This window comes from Bactrocera tryoni, chromosome 5 (assembly GCF_016617805.1).
Source record: "Bactrocera tryoni isolate S06 chromosome 5, CSIRO_BtryS06_freeze2, whole genome shotgun sequence".
NCBI lineage: Eukaryota > Metazoa > Arthropoda > Insecta > Diptera > Tephritidae > Bactrocera > Bactrocera tryoni.
In genome coordinates, this window is record NC_052503.1 from 17281887 (window position 1) to 17304827 (window position 22941).

At 33.6% G+C, this 22941-nt stretch overlaps 1 protein-coding gene across 10 annotated transcripts in view; it reads right to left on the reverse strand.

Moving 5' to 3' along the window:
- The window catches only part of LOC120776380, a 208437-nt gene that overhangs the window by 15416 nt on the left and 170080 nt on the right, over positions 1-22941 (reverse strand). For 9 of the 10 annotated variants that reach the window (XM_040106990.1, XM_040106989.1, XM_040106987.1 and 6 more), the window contains one exon: positions 1615-1635. The exons of the other annotated variant lie outside the window; for it this stretch is intronic. In XM_040106990.1, the coding sequence (XP_039962924.1) occupies positions 1615-1635 (21 nt within the window). The remainder of the gene's footprint in view (positions 1-1614; positions 1636-22941) is intronic. 10 annotated transcript variants of the gene reach the window in all.

The window sequence follows — 22941 nt, forward strand, 5'->3', positions numbered from 1 at the left end:
CTACATGTATGTGTCTATAACTTTAAAAATAAATTGCAAAAATTTTAATTGAATATTTCAAATATATACTTTTGAGTCACACTGACTTTAAAATTTCTTGATTGTATGAAAAATGTATTTTTGGCGGCCAAAAACAATAATATTTAATCAAAATTCAAACAGTTTTTTGCAAAAATGCTATTTTTTATAACAATTGTAAGCCATTGCATAGGCAATACCTTACATATGCATACAATTATTAGTTTCCTCTATCTGTTAGATAACCAATATATAACCATTTTATAACCAGAACTCAAATTTGTTTTAAAATGAGTGGTTTCTATTGTAACGTTTTTCCGTCACCTGTAAGCTTATGAGAAGTGATGTGATCATATTTTGCATTTCAGGTGATAAGGTGGTAGTGTAGGTGTATAAATAGCATAAACCCTCAAAATTTTTTAAATATCTCAACTTTTAGTTTTCTTTCAAAAAATGACAAAAAACTAGTACTTTTGTTTAGGCGATAGCACTAGATGTGCCTCTTATTATTCTAAAAAATGCACCGAGTGATTTCGGTTAAGTTTTAGTTAAAGTATAAGTTAAATTTTTGGTTGAAGTTTCATTTAAAGTTTTAGTTAAAGTTTGAGATACATTTTCAGTTAAAGTTTGAACAAAAGTTTTAGTTAAAGTTTGAGTTAAATTTTTTGTTGAAGTTTCAGTTAAAGTTTTAGTTAAAATTTAAGTTAAATTTCCATTTAAAGTCTGAGTTAAAGTTTCAGTTGAAGTTTAACTAAAGTTTAAGTTAAATTTTTGGTTAAAGTTTCAGTTAAAGTTTTAGTTAAGTTTTTGGTTAAAGTTTCAGTTAAAGTTTTAGTTAAAATTTGTATTAAAGTTTCAGTTAAAATTTTACTTAAAGTTTCAGTTAAAGTTTGAGTTAAAGTTTGAGTTAAAGTTTCAGTTAAAGTTTGAGTTAAAATTTCAGTTAAAGTTTTAGTTAAAGTTTTAGTTAAAGTTTCAGTTAAAGTTTTAGTTAAAGTTTCAGTTAAAGTTTCAGTTAAAGTTTCAGTTAAAGTTTTAGTTAAAGTTTAAGTTAAATTTTTGGTTAAAGTTTCAGTTAAAGTTTAAGCAAAAGTTTCAGTTAAAGTTTTAGTTAAATTTTAGTTCACACAGCGTTTAATTTATAATATTATTCATTTTTAAGAAATAAAGATTTTCATTAAATATTTACCCTATACCACTCAGGTATAAATTTTTGCTTACTCTGCTCAAAAACATACTAAAATTTTCAATACTTCAAGTCAGCTATTAATAACTTAGCAAACATGACTTAATTTAAATACTTTAAATATTTATACATATTTACTATTATATATTATATTAATTAATTAATTTAAAAGCAACATGCAATAATACTTAAATCCACACAATCTCGTTACTTTACGAGTATAAGCACAAGCACTGTAATCAAACGCTTGTTCTACGGATTAGTACACCAAAGCAGCAACACAATCGAAAACAATTAACTAAAATTAGATTATTGATAATAACATGCAAAACAATTAAGCACAAATACATAAATAAAACATAAAGCAAAACATAACTTTTCACATAAAAAAAACTGAAACAACAACAAACCTGATTTTGCTTTCCAAAATTCTACGCACAGCAGACAAAGGAAGATTGCATTGTATTTATGGCCACAAGTTGCCGACACACAGTCAAATCGTTGTGACGATAAGGCGCCAATGACAGCATACACATGTCAAACGCACACACACACACATATGGCAGCAGCAGGCAAAGCATAGCAGAGAGGATGCAGCGCAGTCGGCGACAGGACAATAGTCATGCACAAAACGAGACAATCATAAAAACGCGTGAAGATAAACGCAAATAAATGCATGCGACGGCATTCGTTGACATACATACATGTGTATGTGTGTGTGATGGTGGTGGAGTAATGCAATACATTTTACGGCACAAATGAAATTTTAAGCGATGCAAGCAAGTTGTACATATGTATATGTAGTAGTAATAGCAATAAAAATAACGAAATAAAAGAAAAATATAGAAAAAATATAATAATTGTCGATAGAACATGCAAAACAGGCACTACATTAATTAAAATGCTAAACTACACATAAATATACATATTTAAAAATGTCTTATTATGCTTTAATTGTACTTTTCAATGATACTACATGCTAGACACAAGTAACATGAAAAACAGCTACACCAACATGATATTGGTCTGATGGAATCTACTACTATGAATAAAATGTCTGAATGGTATATACTCGTATTTTTGATATTATTTCTCTTACTTATAATAAGTACTTTGAGTACTGTTACTGCAATGCTTTCAATTACAATACTTACTACTTGTAATCATTGCTGATTACAAACTTTCAACCGCTGCTAATGGCACTCGATTTCAAATAATAACTTTAGTCGCTTAACTACTAAACTTGACTTGAAGCCAGCATTGGAGTCGACTCTCAATACAGTTTTGATATTAAATATTTAAGATATAACGACTTCCTTGAGTACTGCTATCCTTCAATTACTACACTCACCCCTCAGAATCATTGCTCATTACAAACTAAATCCAATCCAAGTCAAGCCAAGTTCAAATGATTACTTTCTTAACTCGAAAATAGCATTGTTGTTGACTTTCTCTCATTATAGAATAGAAAAAGAAGTATTTTTTATTTTCTATTCTATAATGAGTACTTCAAGTACTGTTACATCATTACTGTATATTCCAATTACAATGCTCACTACTTAGCATCATTACAGATTCAGTCCTTGACTTTAAATGCCTACTTTAGGGGCTTAAGTCTACAAGTTTTTTCAAGTTGAGTTTTCTTAAACGTTACTGATTACTTCTAATATTTATGTTTCATTTCAAGTGTATCTCCCCAGTCATTAAAACATTTAAAAGTAGTCGGATATATTAAAAACCAAGAAATTTAAGAGCCCGTTGAATTGAAGTCAAGACTATTTTGCATGTGAGAAAAACTGCTTGAATGCTTCAAACAGTCTTTTCTGCGTTGTATTCTGACTAGTGAAAGAAAATGAATCCATTACGACAACTAAAACAAAAAAAGGACCAAGGTCGGCCTTGAACGCAAAAAATCACATGTGAAACCTGACCAATCCACAAAATCAATGACAAAGCCGAGTATCCATCACGTCACGGTAATGGTCTGTATTTCGGGAACAGTGGCTGAAATCATCATTCTGGCGGAAAAGCCACACATTGTCAGAAAGTTGAGAAAATGTTTAAGCTTCAGTTACTTTGAATAATACTATCATCTTATTTTTATTAAACTATAAAACTATACAGAGTTTCTTTCCAATGTAGCTATGCTGTTTCTCCACAGCCTCTAGGCGATATAGTGCACCTAGTTGAAGAAATTATTATATACATCTTGATTTTGTTCGACAAATGGTCCCAGAAGTACTGGGTTTTTGCTGAGGACCTCAAGTTGTCGACTCCAAGGCGTTCTCAAGCATTGGGACTGTCCCAAACCACAACTTGGCGAATTTTGGGAAAGGATTTCGAGTTGCAACCGTATAAAATTGTTCTCACCCATGAAGCCATTAAACCACCGTAAACGTCTTGCAACTTGATCATAATAACTATTTTTTTTAAGAAAATCATCTTCTCGGTTGTGGCTCACTTTCATCTGAGTGGTGCGCTAAATAAATCAAACTGTCGTGTTTGGTGCAAAGAAAATCCACAAATTATTCATGAATAACCATTACATTCACCTAAATTGACAGTTTGGTGTGCTTTTTGCTCTGGCCTTGGAAACATCACTCAGTACTTTTTTCGAAATGAAGCTGGTGACACCTTTACTGTCAATAGAGAGCGGTAGAGAGCGATAATTACCAACTATTTATGACCGCAATTGGAAGTAGTAGATCTTGAGAACATCTGTTTCCAACACGACTGTACTACTTGCCACATAGCACGTACAAAAACCAAATTATTGCGAGAGAGGTTTGGAGATTGGATTATTTCAAGAAATTGTGACATTGAATGGCCCGCAAGAAGTTGTGATTTAACACCATTAGACTACTTCTTAAGGGTTTATTTGAAGTCATTGGGCTTTAGCAATAAACCAGACACTCTTCAAGCTTTAGAAGTCAATATTGAAGATGCTATTTAAGACATACGACTTGATTTGGTGGAAAAAGTACTCGAAAATTGGGTTAATCGTTCCTGCAAAAGAAGTCGTGGAGCTGCCTTATGTTTAAAATTAATAAGTTGATTATTTCAAAAATAATAAAACAATAGCACATAATGGCAATACAATAAGCGAATGAAAATATTTAAAATCAAATGATTTCAATAAACTTTCGCGAAAAAGCAAAAAAGCTGACGCCAATTTAACTGCGTTGTGATAATGTAAATAAGTGAATGAACATGAAATCAACTGTTGATGAAAACATCAAATTAAATAACATTTAATTATGTTGATTATGAAAACATTACAATGGCAAAACAGTCGAGTAAACAAAGAAATTTATTTTTCCACCAACACAGTAGACAATTGAATTTAAAGGCAAGCGCGAGAGGACAGCACAATGGTAATTGCATAAAAAAGCGCAAAAAACGCCGATAAATAGTGATGATAAAAAAGGAAAGGGCGGCATTGCACATTGACGCACGCGGGCAATCACACGCACACACACACACACATGCGCGCGCGCTCGCACTGACAGTCATTACAGAGTGAGTTAACAAGGATAATAAGCAGTGCAGTGAAAACACTTTATAACGGTATTAATATTTATTACACCGAAGGGCGAAATGGCGGTCGGACACGCGTTTCCACAGCTCGCAGCTCACAGCTCACAGCTTTTAGCTTTAAAAGCGCGCCGAGCACGGCTAGTTAACTGCGGCCGCCATGAAGACCACTGTAAATGCGGTAAATATAAATGAAGTCCTTATGGCGTGGCTAACTATGCAAATTTCTGTGAATATGTACATAGGTAGGTATGTGCGTGTGTGTGTGTTGGCAGGTGTAAAAATGAATTTTATTGCTTGTCCCATGTGGCAGTGGGCGGTGGACGGCGGGCGTGGCGGCTCAACAATAAATGCGCATTAATTGCCACACTTCAGTCAAGTGAAAGAAGGCGAGATATCACAAAACTACCGTTATGCGATTAAGTGAAGAAGTGCCCGCACCACGCCCTTCACTGGCACTTTGATTTACAGTTTTTTTTTCGTTTTCGCTGTTGTATTACTATTATGGACAGCAGGCTGAGCCGTGAGCATAATAAATAGCCAACGGTTGAGGGCTAGTGGCCTGGTGGCCGGTCGACATGCCAACTGACGTAATTGGACAAGTTATGAGCGGCCAATGCATTTGGGCCACTGCACTGATTGGCATCAACATTGTCAGCCGTTTCGACAATATTTACACAGCACACTAACATACATACACACTCACACAGTCGAGTGTTTTTTGTATATGCGGCTTAATGGCACTACAGCGGGAGTTCAGCAAAGGCTTATATTGATGATATAGTGTTGGTATAGTCTGCGCTAAAAGTGTGGCTCAAAGACCAGTGCATATATGTGTGTGAGTGTGTGTTTGCTCAGTTTTCGGCGTGGATTTAATTTCAATTTACAACACGCTTTAACGTGTTTTTACATACAAGCAAGTAAGCTTCTGTGTATACATATGTAAATACATACATACATACATATATATATTTATAATGGTAGTATCATGTATAGCTTTGTAGCATTGTTTTTGCGATACATCAGGTAATTGTACGCCTCGCGTTGTGCGCTAGTGACGCTAATAAAGCTTGCTGCCAGCTGAGAGTTAGCCATGACCAAGCGGAAACCGCAAGCCAGTGTGTGCGCCACCGTTAAACCACTACTGACACTTCACTACGGTACATTGTAGTATTAGAACCGATTTGCTGGCGTTTGGTGGAAAAACAATAACAACAAAACTTTTTATACCGAAACATTATACGACTAATGGCGTGTCTATTTCGGTGAAATGCAGTAAGCTGCTGCACAGTGGTCACAGAGGAATGCAGTTAAAGTATAAGAAATATATTTTTTCTTAATTTTAAATTTGAATTAATTTTAGAAAAAATATTTGAAAAGATTGTAAAAAAATATTTCTGAAATTATAAAAAAAAATTAAAAAACAAAAAAAATTAAAAAACAAAAAAAATTTCAAATATTTAAAATTATAGAAATTAAAAAAAAATATTTTTAAAAATAAAAAAAAACAAAATTGAAGCAATTATATGAAATATTTTTGAAATTATAAAAAAAAAACTATTTTAAAAAATGCAGTTGAAGTATTAAAAGTTTATTTTTTCTCAATTTTAAATATGAATTGATTTTAGAAAAAAATATTTTAAAAGATTATAAAAAATATTTTTCAAATTATAAAAAAATTTAGAAACAAAAAAATTCAAATATTTAAAATTATAATAAAAAATTATGAAATTATAAAAGCATTTTAAAATTATTAAAAAAAAAAATTAGAAATTAAAAAACAAAAATATTTTTAAAATATAAAAACTCAAAATTGAAGCAATTAAATTTTTTTGAAAAATAATAAAAACAAATGCAGTTCAATGTTTATTTTTTTCTTAATTTTAAATATGAATTAATTTTAGAAAAAAAATTTTAAAAGATTATAAAAAAATATTTTTTTTAAATTATAATAAAAAAAAAGAAATTTGCAAATATTTAGAGTTATAATAAAAAAAAATTAGAAATTAAAATATTTTTTTAATTATAAAAAACGAAATTTGAGAATTAAAAAATGTATATTTAAAATTATAGGAGCAAAATTTTAGAAATTATTAAAAGCAAAATATTACAAAATACCATAAAAAACGTATTAAAAAAACACAAAAAAAATTTTTAAAAAATTTTAGATATTATTTAAAACATTTTCCGCGAAACCAAATCAAATGTATATACATACATATGTATGTAGTATTTGAGGTCAAAATTCCATGATCGATATTTAGACTGTTCAAAGATATTTTTTGCACTTGTTCAGAAACCATGCGCTGAAAACTATGCTACAAATTGTATTACCTTTTTAATTGTTACTAACTAACAGGTCAAAATCTTTTCTGAATTTATTTGTATTCAAAGAAAAATAAAAAAAAAAATAAATAATAATTTGGACAACCGTAAGGAAATTAAATTTGTTTAAAAAGCATATACGCCTAAAAATACGCTAATAAAAATACAAGTAACATTTTTTCAAAATAGTTTTATAAAAATTAAGAGTTCTCTTCGACCCCTCGGTAGAGCAATTAGACGAAAATCTAATTTATAGTAAATTATTCTTGTTTAAAAAGTGGTCAAAATATTACTACTTGGAAACTAGTAAAAAAATAAGCATTACAAGTACAAACAAATATTTTTCAAAACAGTTTTGTAAAACCAAATGATCTCTTTCACCACTCACCAGAGCATTTTGTTGAAAATGTTCAGTAGAGAAAATTGTTTTTCATCCAAAAATATTAATAATTAAAAAATAATCGAATGACTCAAATATAACTACTCTCAAACTAGTTAAAAAATCAACAACATAATTCTTTTCTTTTTAATTTTTTTTTTAAAATTTTATAAAACTTTTATTAATATTTTAAAATATTTTATTTGCAATAAACAGCTTTTATTACAATTACAACTTTTTTTCATTTTTACCGACTGCAAAACAGCACACTGTCCAACCAAACAACACGAATTCGATCGCTCGACACAAAATATGGACATTAAATTTGCCAAACAAACGCCTAACCGACAACTAAAGTACCCAATTACGGGCGCTACTAAATTTTTAATAATGACAAATAGGCGCAATGCAACTAACTGGCGCAGCAACTCACGGCAAACACGACGGGAGACACCTAAAAAACAACAAAATCGCATGACTGGAGCCGCTTATTCACCGCACAATGGATGGGAGGGGAAGTAGGAGGACAACAAAATTTCATAATGGATTACGGGAGGAGAATATTTCAAAAATTTAATACATAATTTACATATACATAAAATGTATGCCGCCACACAAGAAGTGCACAAATTGCGCTAAGAATAGCATTAACACAAAACACTAGTGATTTTAATGCAAATACAAATAATATATGTATACAACACATGGCAAGTAAAAGCAGGTCGTATGAGTAATCAAAATGCATTACTCATACGCCCTGTACAACAGCACATACTCAAACACGTGTATTTTCGATTTGCACGCCCAGCAGCGACACCTCAAAAACCGCGTTGCAGTATAAATTTAATTCAAAATTCCATTTGCAAACAAATTGAAATTCATATTTTCACCAAACACAACAACAATAACAACAGCAACACAAAAATTATTAAACATGGACGCGAATTTCCGCTCAAATCACGCTCAGGCGCGTCGGACAGTACAAAGCGTGTGCCAGTAAAAGGCGCAAACAACACTACCATCAGCGTATTTTATGATTAACATATGGCACAGCGAATGTGGCAACGCTGCGAAGTAGAAACGGGAATATGTAGGCGACTGGCGCGAGCCATAATGGCGATGACGAAATTCTACGCAAATGGAAATGAGGAAAAACGCGCGCTGAAATGGGTAAATGGCGCGAGCAAATGAGGAGACACGCATACTTATGCAAAATTACACACACATACATTTGCCTATGCCAGCGTTCGCGTAAAACAAGGTCAACTGTAATTATTTTGTCATACATGTTTAATTAATTTACACATTATGCGCACATATACACACACATACAAACAAAAAGGCGAAACAAATATGCTTAAGCATGTGGTAGTGCGCATATGCAAGTGTGTATACGTGTGTGTGCTTGCTTTGCAGGAATGCCAGCAACAATGGAGAAGTGAAAAAGCTGGAAAAAATAACAATAAAGAAAGGGCAAAGGCAAACACTACAACAATATAGATTTACACAAGTGTGAGTGTACACTTACAAGAGCGCACATATGCACATATGGAAGTATGTGTGTAGTTAAGAAAGGAGTGAACGAGGAGAGAACAATACAAATAGTAAAACAACTAAAAAATAAAAAATAGAAATAAGAGAAGTCACAAAAGCAAATGCAAACACACACATATACACATTCACATGTACATATATGTGTAATATGTAAATGAAGTGGCCAAAAAGGACAAAAACATAAAATATAAAAATGTGCTGAATGGCAACGCAGGCAAAGCGAAGGCAACACCACGTGTGTGCGAAGAAGCCTGCAAAGGCTTATAGTAAAGTAACCTAACAATAACGGTATTGTGTTAAAAATATAACACGCAGTAGTGCGAGCAGTCACATGAGCCGAAGGTTGAAATAAAATATAAAACACGAAAAGGCTTTGCTGTCAGGCGCATAAATTCAAATGAGCAGTTGCAGGCATGACCGTTTCATTACTAATGCGCACATATTATTCGTATAATAGTTTTAGCTCAATCCAACTTCACTAAAGGACTTACATATACATACGTACATAACTCGAAGTGAAATATTTGGTGGCAGCAAACAGCTTCTTCCGGCATTTTCACTCATTTAATTAAGCGCAAAGCCACACAATTCAAAAAAATTGGCAGCGATAGTAATAATTTGTGAAATAATCGACTGGTCTGAAAATAATTAGTTTTGAACTAGTTGTCGAGTTGATAAAAGTAGTTGTTTCGGTAATCTTTTTGTTTTATAAAAGTATTTGTAATGTTAACACACTAGTCAGAAAGTAACTGGCTGTGGATTAGTTGCAAAACTTGTTAAACTAGTTGTTGCGGTAATATTTTTGAATAAAGTGTATGTAAAATATTATCGCATTTTTGGTTTTTTAAAAATATTTTAAGTGTTATTAGACTGGCCCAAAAGTAACTCATTTTGGTCTAGTTGTCATACAGACAAGCATGATTGTTACGGTAATATTTTTGAATAAAATGTGTGTGAAATATTACCACATTTATGGTTTGGTAAAAACATTTCGGTGTTATTAGATTGGTCCGAAAGTAACTAGTTTCGGTCTAGTTGCAAAACTGATAAAAATGCTGGCTACGGTAATATTTTTGGTTTGTTACGGTATGTTAAGCGTTAACAGATTGGTCTGAAAGTAACTAGTTTTCGACTAAATCTAAAATTAAAAATAACTGCCCGGGTACTACTTTTTTCAAACGAAAATTTATTTAAATATACAAGTATGTTGTAGTTTTTTTTTCATTAAACAATTTTGAAGTGATTTGAATCGAGCAAGAAATATGAATTTTATTTATTATATTTTGTTCTAACTTTTTTGTTGTTATTTGAAAGCACTAAAATATCTTTCAAACGTTTTGAATAATCATAATAATGTAAATATGTATTTGTTATCATAAACCTTCCAGCATTAATTAATTATAATCGCTTGACTTTCCCATAATATAAATCAAAATTTACATATTTAGTCCAAAATACTTCAATAATAGTTTTTAGTAAAAAACTCAATTTCTTACTTATATCACTGGGCTTTCTATCAATTTCTACTCTTTCATTGCCACTATTTTCTTTCACTCCTCTTTGTCACTCATTCTCAGCATTTTGAGTGCATACAAAACACTCAAAGCGCACAAGCTCTCTAAATGCTCTAAGAGCGCAATTCCACGCACTCGCTCTCTGCAGCCACACTCCGAGGGTGGTAGGCGCCAAAAAATATGCAAGGCCATTTACCACTCAGTGGCCACTACGTCACAACGAGTTGAACACAGGCAGCAAGTAAAAGATTGTACACAATGGAAATGAAAATGCAGTACAAGGTTAGAAGAAACGCAGTATAGGAATGTAAATATGTATCCGCTGCATAGCTGGTTGTCCTTCAGTGTACTCCCTTGAAACAATGGAATTGCATATGCGTCGATGCATTGACAAGCTACGCAAAAAATATTTTCGACACTTCAATTCTTCGAGTGGACAGTCTAGAGAGAGAGAGTGGTGGTGCTAGTGGAGAAATATGACTGTTAGTTATTTTGTTGTGTTTTTTTGGTGCTCCAATATGGGTGTGTGAGAACATGACGTCATATATATGATACTTCCTACATTATATGAAAATAGGAATGCTTTAAAGGCATAATTTTGGTAGAATTTTCAGTTAGCAATGAAATGCTGAGAAAATGCGAAACAATTGTAAAAGACAGAAATTTTAAACACAGAAAGAAAATTGTTAAAAATAAACGAGATTTAGGGCAAATACGAATAATAGAAGAAAAATGTTTTCGGGTCAAATTGAGAACTCACAGAAGTACATATTAAACATACGAAATTAGAAATATCTCTACGAAACATACTATTATGAGCTTTTAAACTCATGAGCATAGTTATGCTGTTCCTTTGGAGGTTAGATAGCCATGTGTGCTTACCGAAGATGCCAAAACTTTATGAAGTCTTCTATAGCAAATAAGCACACAGCCTTGCTGCAACAACTCGGCGCGGACTTATGTACATGTATACATTCACAGCTAGCCACCAGCGTGTGAGTGACGACGTCACAACATCAAAACTACTATGCCAAGGTGAACTATGACGTAGTGACAACAAAAAAATCCGATACAAAAACAGCTACACAACATTGAAATATGTACATATGTATATTTGGTGTTATGTAGTTGTCGATTGGCAATGGCAAAGTGTGAACATGTGAAAAATGCACGCTTCAGTTGATCTCATTCGATTGCCAGTTATTTAATTATAAATTGTTGCCGATAAACAACTTAACTAAGGCAATTGCTGGCAGCTGTCAACGGAGTGGAAGGAGCGTGAGCCAAGTATAGGATTTTGTAAATTCATGTTACACCCGCATGTATATGTGTGGGTGTGTGTGTTAAATCAATTTTAGTGCTGTGCTATTGAGTTTGGCTTGAAATCACATTTTCGTGTTTTATGAAAGAAAATAGAGAAGTAAAAATAAAAACAATAATATTACTAATAAGAGTTAGCTCAAGGCAAAGCATTAACCGTTAAAAATAGGGTAACGCTGTTGTTCTTGCTGTGTTTAGTTCAAAATTTTTATGTAAAGTAGAAGCAAGAAATCAAAAATTGTGTTTCAGCTACAACAAAGCATATTAATATTGCATACTTTTAGGATGAATTTGCCGGTAAATTTTTGAAAAATTCATTTAGATTGACTTTAGAAGAAAATTTGATTTTCTTATGTTTTTTTAATTACAATTTTTAAACTCATACAATTTATTTCCAATATGGGTACTAAAAAATTAATTATAAAGCTCTGAACGACTGGCTGGTTGGCCGAAGGTATAACTGCCGAGATGTTTGAATTTCACTCTTGTAAAAGTAGACAATTTAGATGAAAGTGGCTACTAATTAATATATTTCGGTTATTAGTTTCACTGGATAGATGGCGCTGCGGCCAATATTTCTCAATATTTCATTTTGCAGCTTTTGAGAGAATTCTAAATTAGCATATGAAAATAAAATTCGAATGAGTATGATTGGATAATCTGCCCTGCCATTAAGCTACAAGGTGCGTTTCAAAGTAAACAGGACTTTTTGAATCTAGCGCCCCCTAGTGGCGCCATCTATATCTCGACTGGTGCGTTAGAATCTGCTATCTTTATCGATTGTCTAGTGAGAAGTTCATGACATTTCATTGATTGGAAGTGAAGTTACTGCGTTTTTAATGGCAGTATGTTTGTGTTGTCGGTGCGAAAATGAGCTTCGAACAAAGAGCCAACATTAAATTTTGTTTTAAAATTGGTAAAACTTTTGCCGAAACGTTTTAATTGATGAAAAAAGTTTATGGCGATGATTGCCTATCCCTTAGCAAAGTGCACGAGTGGTTTCAACGTTTTCAAAGTGGTTGTGAGAACCTAAAAATGGGCCAATCAAAATCCGTGATCACCGGAAATTCCATCGAAACTGTGCGTGAATTCATCAAAACTCAGCCGTAATCATCATTGAAATTCATGGAAATGGAATTGACTATCTCCAAAACATCGGTTTATCGCATTTTGACCGAGCTTTTGGGCTTACGAAAGATGTGTGCACGGTTTGTTCCGCACAAATTGACTGACGACCAAAAATTGCTCTCATCGATTGACGCTTGTGACCGATTATTTGACTAAAAATCGCATTTTAACCATTAGCCACTCCCCATATTCACCTGATATGGCACCGTGCGACTTCTTCCTTTTCGGAAAAAGGCATTTGCCCATGAAAGGAAAGCGTTATGCAGACGTAGAGGCCATTCAAAAGGCTTGCACCGGCATACTGGCGGCAATACCGACCAACGAGCTAAAACACTCGTTCGACATGCTTTTGGACCGTGCAAAAAGCTGCATTGAAGCAGAAGAAGACCATTTTGAATAAAACAAATTGATTTTGCCGAAAAAACCTTTTGTCCTGTTTTTTTCTTAAAATCCTGTTTGCTTTGGAACGCACCTTGTATTTAGTTTGTTTAGTATTTTCGCAGAATAGATGACGTTGAGAAAGAATACTTCTAAAAAGCATTTGTCACATTTTGAATCTGCAAATTTTGACTACAAAAATTAGCTTTTTAGAAAAAGTGAAAAGATAATTGCTTATTTGTAAGATTTTTTTTTAACTTAATGTAATCAGCTCCCAAAAATTTAAGCGGGGTTCTCTCAGAACGGCTTGAAATTTCACACGATCTTCTTAGATATATTTATCCGATAATGAACGTAGAAACGTTTTGAAAATAGTTTTGAAATTTTAGGCCACTCTGAAGTGTAAATTTCTTCACAAAAAACTACTTATTTCTTTGGCAAGAAGGCATTTTCTCGAAAATCAAAATTTTGACTTGTCTTTCGCTCATTATTAACAGATATTATTATCTATATTATCTTATCTGTATTCACCTATTGTTATAATAAATTTTATTCATTTTTGGATTTAAGCTAATTTTAAGCAAAAAAATCTGCCTTACGCCAGATAGCATTTTTCGGGGGACTTCCTGGCGATTGAGTATGGTAGCAAGGGAATCCAAAATTTTTTCAAAATGAATCAGTGATTGTGAAAGTACATAAAATTTTGTGAATAAACATTATTTTTATTAATTTTTTAAATAAAATATCTCTTCAAAACAAAAAATCTAGACAACGGCATTTCTTCTGACTTGCAAATGAATATAATCGCATAACCCACTGAGTTGGCAATTTTTTTCCAAAAATATTAGTGCAAACACTTTGCAAATTGATTTTATTAAAAGACAATCTCAAAAGTCTACCATTTTGTAGCAGAAAATATACATACATATATACACCGCTGGCATTATTAATAGGGACGAATCCATTGACTTATTTTAAGGCACAAACAACTTGAAAATGTAATTGAATGATCAAAATCAGTAGTGCAACTCGAAGCTGGAAAATCGCAACAATTTCTGCTATATAAAGTAGTTTTAGCAAATACATTTCGCAAAATGTGAAACCATAATTAATAATAACTGTCATTTACGCTAAACGTGCAACATTTACTATATTTTTGTAAGCTTGTATGTGGGCATATTAAAAAATCCGTTACACTTTGAAGCAACTTTAATCAACACTAATGGCTGCGTAGTAAGTAAAGGAATTTAGGTCAAAACTTCATTTTTTCTACATCATTACACTTTGGCCCAAGCGAGCGAGGCGCCAAAAAACAACGAAACAAGGAAACACAATAAGGATAATAGAATAAGAAACAGCTAAAGCAAAAGCACAAGAAGCACGCCAGAAGGCGGATAAAGAGAGAACTAAGCAAAGCAAAGGCAGGATTGGCAGTTGTAAACACACCCTAGGGCAGAGAGACAAAATTGCTGATAGCAATGAAGGGGGCTAGGAAAACATGATAGTTAAAATTAATATTCAAAACGCATACATAGACAGCAAATGCAAGGAGAGAAGAGGCTGGTACATATACATACATGAAGGAAAAACTGATTTGTGGGAAACTGAGCTTGAAATGAAATCTACGCAATTTAGCAAGCAACACGCCCACCACAGCAGCAAATAACCAAAAGTGCATGCAAATAAAAAAAAATATGATTATATATGTACATATATGTGTCAATATGCATACATATAAACATACATGTGCCCATACGCCTATTTATATGCGCATATGTGTAACGTATCGAGCGCTTAACCTCCCTACAACACACGAAATTGGAGCATGCCACACAATATGGCTGGCAAATAATAATATCAGCAGGGCAAAAAAGCGGCGAAGGGTAACAATAACAGACGACAGGCGACAGCTGGCAGCAAAAACCACAATCATACACTTGTCGCACACCCGCACACGCACATACACACCACTTATATGTGTGCATATGTGTATGGGACAGCATTGTCAGTGCTGACGCGTGGCATTGGCGCTTGAGGCGAGCGCAGCTTTGCCAACAGCAGTTGCAGGCAAACAAATTGTTAACGCATCACAGCAATTTTGTTACAGCAGTGTGTGTGTGTGTGTGTGAGCTATGCGTTGACATTTGGTCGTGCATGTAATTGTTGTTGCTATTGCGATTGTTGCTGCATCACAATTGCCACTGCCGTGGCAATATTTTGCCACAACAACAGCAATAGAGCATTTCCTTGCTTCATGAGCGATGTAAAATTGTCTGCATGCAGCAGCAGCAGCGTAGTCATCATCATCAACATTAACATCGTAAACGTGCGCAGTTGCGTTGATGGCCGCCACAGCAGCGCTGCAGCCGAGCAGCGGAGCAACCGAAGCGTCGGCAATCAGACAAATGCGTGCAAATATGTGCGTGAGCATGCTGAATTTCCGTTTCGCAGTTGATTTAACACAACACACGATGAGTTGCGAGCAAAAAAAAAAAAGAGAAAAAATGTAGTATTTCATTGTAAAAATATTGTTGGCAATAATATTATTTTAGTTGTAGTTGCTGTTGTTGTAATTGTTGTTGGTGCAACAAATACGCTGTTGGCTGTAGTTTTGTAAAGGAAATTAAGAAAATACATAAATAAGCATTTCGGCAGGCTGACATGCAAATCAGTGCCTGCTGCCATGCAAGAGTGCACCATGTCGTATACGCAACATTCAATGCGAAGTCACGCGTACTTCCAAGTCACTGCAGCCAGATAAGCTGTAATGCCATGGGCAACACTTTTCATACGCAGCTTGAGCTGCAAATGCAACAATATGTCAACTGTGTGTTACACGAAAGCAGTGAGCAAAAAGTGAGGCAACTACGCAGTTGCAGTTGCAGGTTATGGCTGAACGCCTGCTGTCACCTGATTAACATGTCTATCATTCGTGCCGCACTTTACGGCGCTCAACGGCAGTGTACTCACTGTGGTGTTTTTTATGCAATTAACTTGCAGTGATTTTAGTTGTGCAAAAGGCTATTTAACTTCGTATTTGCATAGCGCACCCACATTAGCCTTAAGCTGGGTGCATAGTGGAGCAAAATGTTGAAAATGTCATGATTTTATAACGCAGCTATGCGTAAAAACTATTGTTGCAAAAAAAAAGTTAGCAAATTAAACTCGTAGATTCATAGAACACTATTTTCTTGTAACAAAAATAAAAAAAAAAATCATAAACTTGGATTTTTTGAATTTTTCACATAAATTTAGCGGTTATGTGAAAAAGGTGTGAATACACAGTTTTTAGATAATTTTATTGTCTACCACGTTGCCCTGTACATTTTTTTCTTTAGGACTCATAGTTTTTTCAGGAATCAAAATAAACTGTCTTTAACCCTTAAAAATTCCCCTAGTTACACCCCTTCCCTTCCTTCCTTTTTCTCGTCTAAGCTTGCGCTTAAATTAATTCTCCGTTATTTTTTATTATTGTATCTTTCGTTGGCAATCGGTTTCAATCCACTACAACAATTTTTCTTTTTTAATTTAAAAATTATCTACCCAGGTTTATTTCATAAAGCCTGAAAGAGAAAAATTCGATTCCTTCTGTCCCACTCTGGGAACAAATTGTTGAAATTACGCCTTTCTTAAGGGTCTAAACTGGTGTAACTCCTCAGCTTGCTAGGCTGGTACTCCGAGGAAGACCACAACCTTTGGAAATTATTTTGAAGTTAATTTCTGGTACATTTATAAAGGAGAAATTTAAAGATTGAGTGATCCATATTTGATTAATGGACAGTAGGCAAGAGATTTTGAAGTCATAAGAGTTTACATTTTTTAGCTAACCTAATTCCGCTAGGATTCTAATATAATATCGCTTCAAATGTGTGAAAGCTTTGACTCTTAGTTCGGTTAGCAGTTTCACTAAATAGATGGCGCTGCGGAAGATTTTTTCTAAAAATCATTGTAACTCTTCGATTTTTTGAATTTTTAGCACATACATCGTCGATTTTTTAACTTAATAAAGAATAAATCAGTATTTGAAAAGAAGTATTTATGGCGGCATGATTTCTTAGATTCTCAGCCATTTAATTCGGTTTTTAGATTCATCGAATAGATGGCGCTTTGAACGGCTTTTGCTAAAAATATGTTTTCTATTCGATTTACTAAATTTTAAGAACGTAAATTTGCATTTAGCGGGTTTTTCAATAGGGACGCTACAAATGTAGACCGACAGAGACAGCAAACAAGGCCATATTTTTCCCCGCTCTTTTTACATTTCTCTTCAGTAGGGTTTGCCATTTCATCATGGAAAGATATACGATCCAACAATGAGCCAAAATTATTAAAATATACAACCGAAATTCGGTGTCAGTGACCTCAACTTTAAGAGCGCTACGTCCAATTCATGGTTGTCATAATCGTTCTGTCAAATCAACAATTGAGCGTCTAGTGGAAAAATTTGAATCCACAGGTACAGTACAAAACGATCCCATACCAATGAGACAAAGCAGTGTCGTAGTGTCTCTCACACATCATTCTCAAGCGTTGGGCATCTCTGCGACGTCGTTGTGGCGAATTTGCGAAAAGATCTTTGCCTACATCCTTACAAGATCAAATTGACGCAAGAACTGAAGAAAGCTTGACCACGAAAATCGTTGTATGTTCGTGAATTCGGCTGAGCAACAAGTTGAAAATGATCCGGATTTTCATCAAAAACTCATCTTCCGCGTTGAGGCTTATTTCTGGCTGACTGGTTTCGTCAATAAGCAAAATATGTTTTATTGGTCTGTCAGCAATCCACACGTACTCCGTGAGTCAATATTGCATCCCGAAAAAATTATGGTTTGGTGCGGTTTATGGGTCGGTGGGAATCGCTACCGCTCAATGACAACCGAATATTTTTGGCCCGAATTGAATGACATGGACTTGGACAGTATGTAATTCCAACAGGACGGCGCCACAGCCCACACAGCGAACGCCACAGTCGATTTTTTGAAAACCAAGTTTGGTGAACATGTTATCTCACGAAATGGTCCAGTCAGTTGGCCGCCTCGGTCGTGCGATTTGACGTCGTTCGACTTTTCTGTGGGGCTTCATCAAGTCTATGGTCGATGCTAACAAGCCAGCGACCATTGATAAACTTCGTGCGAATATCGAACGTGAAATTGCAGCAATATCGGCCGATTTATGCTTGAAAGCCGTCGAAAATTGGGTTTCAGCGTCTGCACTTCTACCATGCAAAAGAAATCGAGTTCCATACATAATGACATGAAATGTACTTTCAAAAGAATAAAGAATTTCATTGATATCCCAAACCGTTTTTGTTCTATTTCTATTTTGTAGTGCTCTTATTGAAAACCCCGTTATCTCGTTGCAATATCGTGTTGTCTTCGCATTTTTGACAAAAGTTATTATTTAATTGCTTCCCGAAAGTAGAAGCTAAGTTAATTTAAGAATTCACACCAATATACGATATCCTACGAATAGCGCCGAATAGCTAGGGAGTGCTTAATAGAAAGTGTCTTGAGATTTTTGCGACCTTCGAAGTTCGTAAAGTCATTTTTGAGCGAAGAAAGAAAAAAATATAAATTATGAATACGCAAAAACAATAGCAATAAAACAAGCGCTAAGTTATAGCATAACTACAATATATAGTATTAAGTTATGGTAAGTTTTCTCCAGCAAAAAACTAAAAATTTTCAAGAGCATTTTGTTTGACATTTTCTTTGAGTGAAATCAAGTGCAAACACGCACATGACAACAACAACTAAGAAGAGCCCTATAGCAGCTGAGACAGTGTTGGAAATGCATATGAATGTATATATGTATGTATGTGTATGTGTGTGCGTTTGCCACCACAATAAAATGAAAACAAACTTTGTGTGGAACTTTTGTGGGAACAATGGAAATTTGCTATGGTGGAAGCAGCAAAAAGCAACAACGCAAACAAACAGGTAAAGAAAAAACTGAAAACAACAATAAAAGCAACAACGCAAAACAAAGAAAGGTCTCCAAACCAGAAAAAATGGGCAGCGAAAAGTATGGAGGCCAAAAGAAAGCAGAGTTGGCAAACAATATCAAAAACAGCGTTTACAACAACAGCAGCAAAAACACAGTAAAAAGTGCAACTACTTCACAGTTCGCTGCTGTTGCAGTAGGTGCTATATTAAGAAACTCTTTCAAACAAGCAAATAATAAAAACACAAAATTTCCAGATTTGCTGTTGTTGTTGTTGTTGCACTTACAAGCGATAACAAACTGTAAGCGTATGCTTCTTGATGGCCATTGCGAAAAGCACCCAATAGAAATTGTAAATATTGCGACATGAAAAAGTGGCAACACCACAACAAGTACAAAAACAATAGGAACAACAACAACAACAGCTATAAAAGCGCGAACTGGGTTAACAGGAAAAGCGCCGCACGCTAAACTTGCGTATGAAGTGGTACATATTAATGAAAAGTGTTAGCTGGTCCACTTAACTCACGTCCTCAAAAACAAATACAAAAACAAAAACGAAAAAAGTGTGGCGCAGTAGCTGCAAGGACCCATTTTTATGCGAGTGCGAGTATTGAAAGCCTTTAAACGCGCAACACAAACATAAAAACACACACACATACATATACATTTTTTATTTATATGTATTTGTATATAATACTTTGTGGTAAGTGCACATTGAAAATATAATTTAAAACCACAACAGCAGCAACAACAATGCTATTCAGCAGTTAAACTGTGCCATAAATACACAAAAGTGGGTAAACTAAAAGCGAACAATAAGTAATTAAAAAACCATAAATAAATACTCTCGCTAAAGCGCACAAACAACAACAAAAGTGTATAGAGCAGTGGATAAAAAATAAGTTTTTACTTTTAATATTTCATTTAGTGGTTTAATTTGTGCTAAACGCTGGCATAGGCGAGCAAAGTCGGCGACTTTGAGGCAATTGAAAGTTGGCGTTAGTTTATAACGGAAAATATTACAATATATGTTGAGAAAAAGTCGCTTTTATTAGTTAAAGGGTTGCCACACATTTTTTTAAATTTTTTTTGATATAGTAATATATTCTATATTTTATTTTATTTTTATAGACGGCGTTGGTTCATAACGGAAAATAAAACAATGTATTTAAGATCGGAAGAGCACACGTCTTAGTAGCTAAAGGGTTGCCACATTTTTTTTTTATTTTATTTTTTTAATATAATATTTTTTTTTTAATTTTTTTAATATAATATTTTTTTTTTAATTTTTTTCTTCATTCTTTTACTAGTTATAGTGTTGCCAAGATTTTTTTTTATTTTTTTAAATATAATATATTTATTTTTATTTTTGTTTTCATAGTATGAAGAAGACTTTATAAAATAACTGATTTAAAAATATCAATTATGTATTTGAGTTCTTTAAAAAATTTTTTTTTTTTTCAATAAAAAAAAACTAAGCATAAACGAGAAAAAATGTTAACTGCTTTAATGCCATTTAAAGCTGCATTTTTATAGCATAAAAGGGTATAAAAATATCTTTATCTTGACTTTGATCGATCAAATTGTACGGCAGTCATATGCTATAGTGATTCGATCTGACCAATTTCTTCGGATATTATTACGCTGGCTTGGACAATAATGTACAATAAATTTCTTGAAGATATCTTCCCAAATAATAAAATTTTGCATATAAGAACTTCAGTTTAGAATTGTATGGCAGCTATATGCTATAGTGTGCCGATTTGAATGCTTTCTTCGGAGATTGTAGCATAGCTATAGACAATAAGCTCTGTCAAATTTCATGAAGATAGCTGGTCAAACAAAAGCAATTTCCGTACAAGGACTTGACTTTGATCGATCAGTTTGTATGGCGGCTATATGATATAGCGGTCCGATTTGAACGATTTGTTCAGAGATTATAACGATATTTTGGACAATAATCTACACCAAATTTCGTGAAGATATCTTCCCAAATAATAAACCTTTCCATACAAGGACTTCAGTTTGATCGATCAGTTTGTATGGCAGCTATATGCTATAGTTGGCCGATTTGAAGGATTTTTTAGGAGATTGTATTATATATATTGAGGCAATAATCCATACCAAATTTCGTGAAGATAACTTGTCAAACAAAAACGCTTTCCATATAAGGACTTCAGTTTGATCGACCAGTTTGTATGGCAGCTACATCTAATAGTGGTCCGACATCGGCGAATCCGACAAATGGGCAGCTTCTTGAAGAAGACAGGACATGTGCAAAAGTTCAGATCGATATGTGAAAAACTAAGGGACTAAAGGCGATTTCGAAACTTCGAGCAAAGAGGTGAGTGGAATGTATGGATCAAGCGAAAGTAGTGGATGAGAACTTAAACGGAATGGACTATAAAGGCAAAAAGAGGGGAAAGTATAATAAACTTGATCATTTAAAGATGACTTTTTGTAAATATATTGACTTTTTTTATAGTGCACCTTCTATTAAAGGGAAAAGCATACAATTTATCATAATATAACACGATTCGATGATTATTTATAACAAAGAAATATTGATGATTCTTGTGCTGCTACACAGTAACAAATTCAATGCATGAATACAGAAATATACTAAAGACACTTTAAAATGTATAAATCAGGTGTAGATTTTCATTGGAGGCTACCTTTGATTTTTATTCAACTGCTAACTTTTGCTATATAAAAAATGGCCAAAGGAGAAAATGCAAAGATGTAAACAATTATAGAAATGTCGTAAAAAAAAGAGTCTAGAAAAATCCCAATAAACTATACAAAATTAAAAAAATATGTATATGTATACATTACCGTGGTTTATATGCACCCACAACTCGCAAGTAATCGTAGTTTAGAAGAGAGAAAGTGAAAAGGCAACAATTTGCAGTAACTAGTGCACAATTACTATAATGAGAACGAAACCCGCAACAGACTATGCTCCAGCGAAAGTTTGCACAAAACGTGCGCATAGTTGGGCATGAATATTGGTTAAGGTAAAATGAGCAATTTGGCAATGCACAGCAGAGCCGAAGGTAGATAGCGAAAGTAGAAGATAGTGGAAGTGACGCAGAGGCCAAACTATTAAACAAGTTTCATTACAGTTCAGAATTTGGCAGCGTCAATAAACTTTTTAGCGCACTTTTAAGCGCAGCCCCATGCAAACAAATAAATAATTACAACGGAGCGCGGAGATTAAAACTAAACTCGAAGAGTCTTAGGTAAGAATTAGTAACATACCTGTAGTGAAGTAAGGTAGAAGCGGCGGGTAAGGAAAAAGTGTGGAAGAACTTAAAGGCAACAAATTAGCTGCAATTGGATGAATGCGTAATTTGAAAGTTCATGGCGGGTAATAAAGGTGAATTTACTGTTGTTTTTCAATGAAAGTTTGAAAATCTCGTGTTGCCAACATTTAGAAAAAAATAAATAAATATATAAATAAATATATAAATAAATATATAAATAAATATAATAAAAAATAAAAAAAAATATTTAAATTAAAAACATAATTGAAAAAACACAAATATTAAAAAATAAAAATATTGAAAAAAATAATAATAAAAATCCAATATTATTCATGGCGGGTAATATAGATGAATTTACTGTTGTTTTTCTATGAATGTTTGAAAATATTAAAA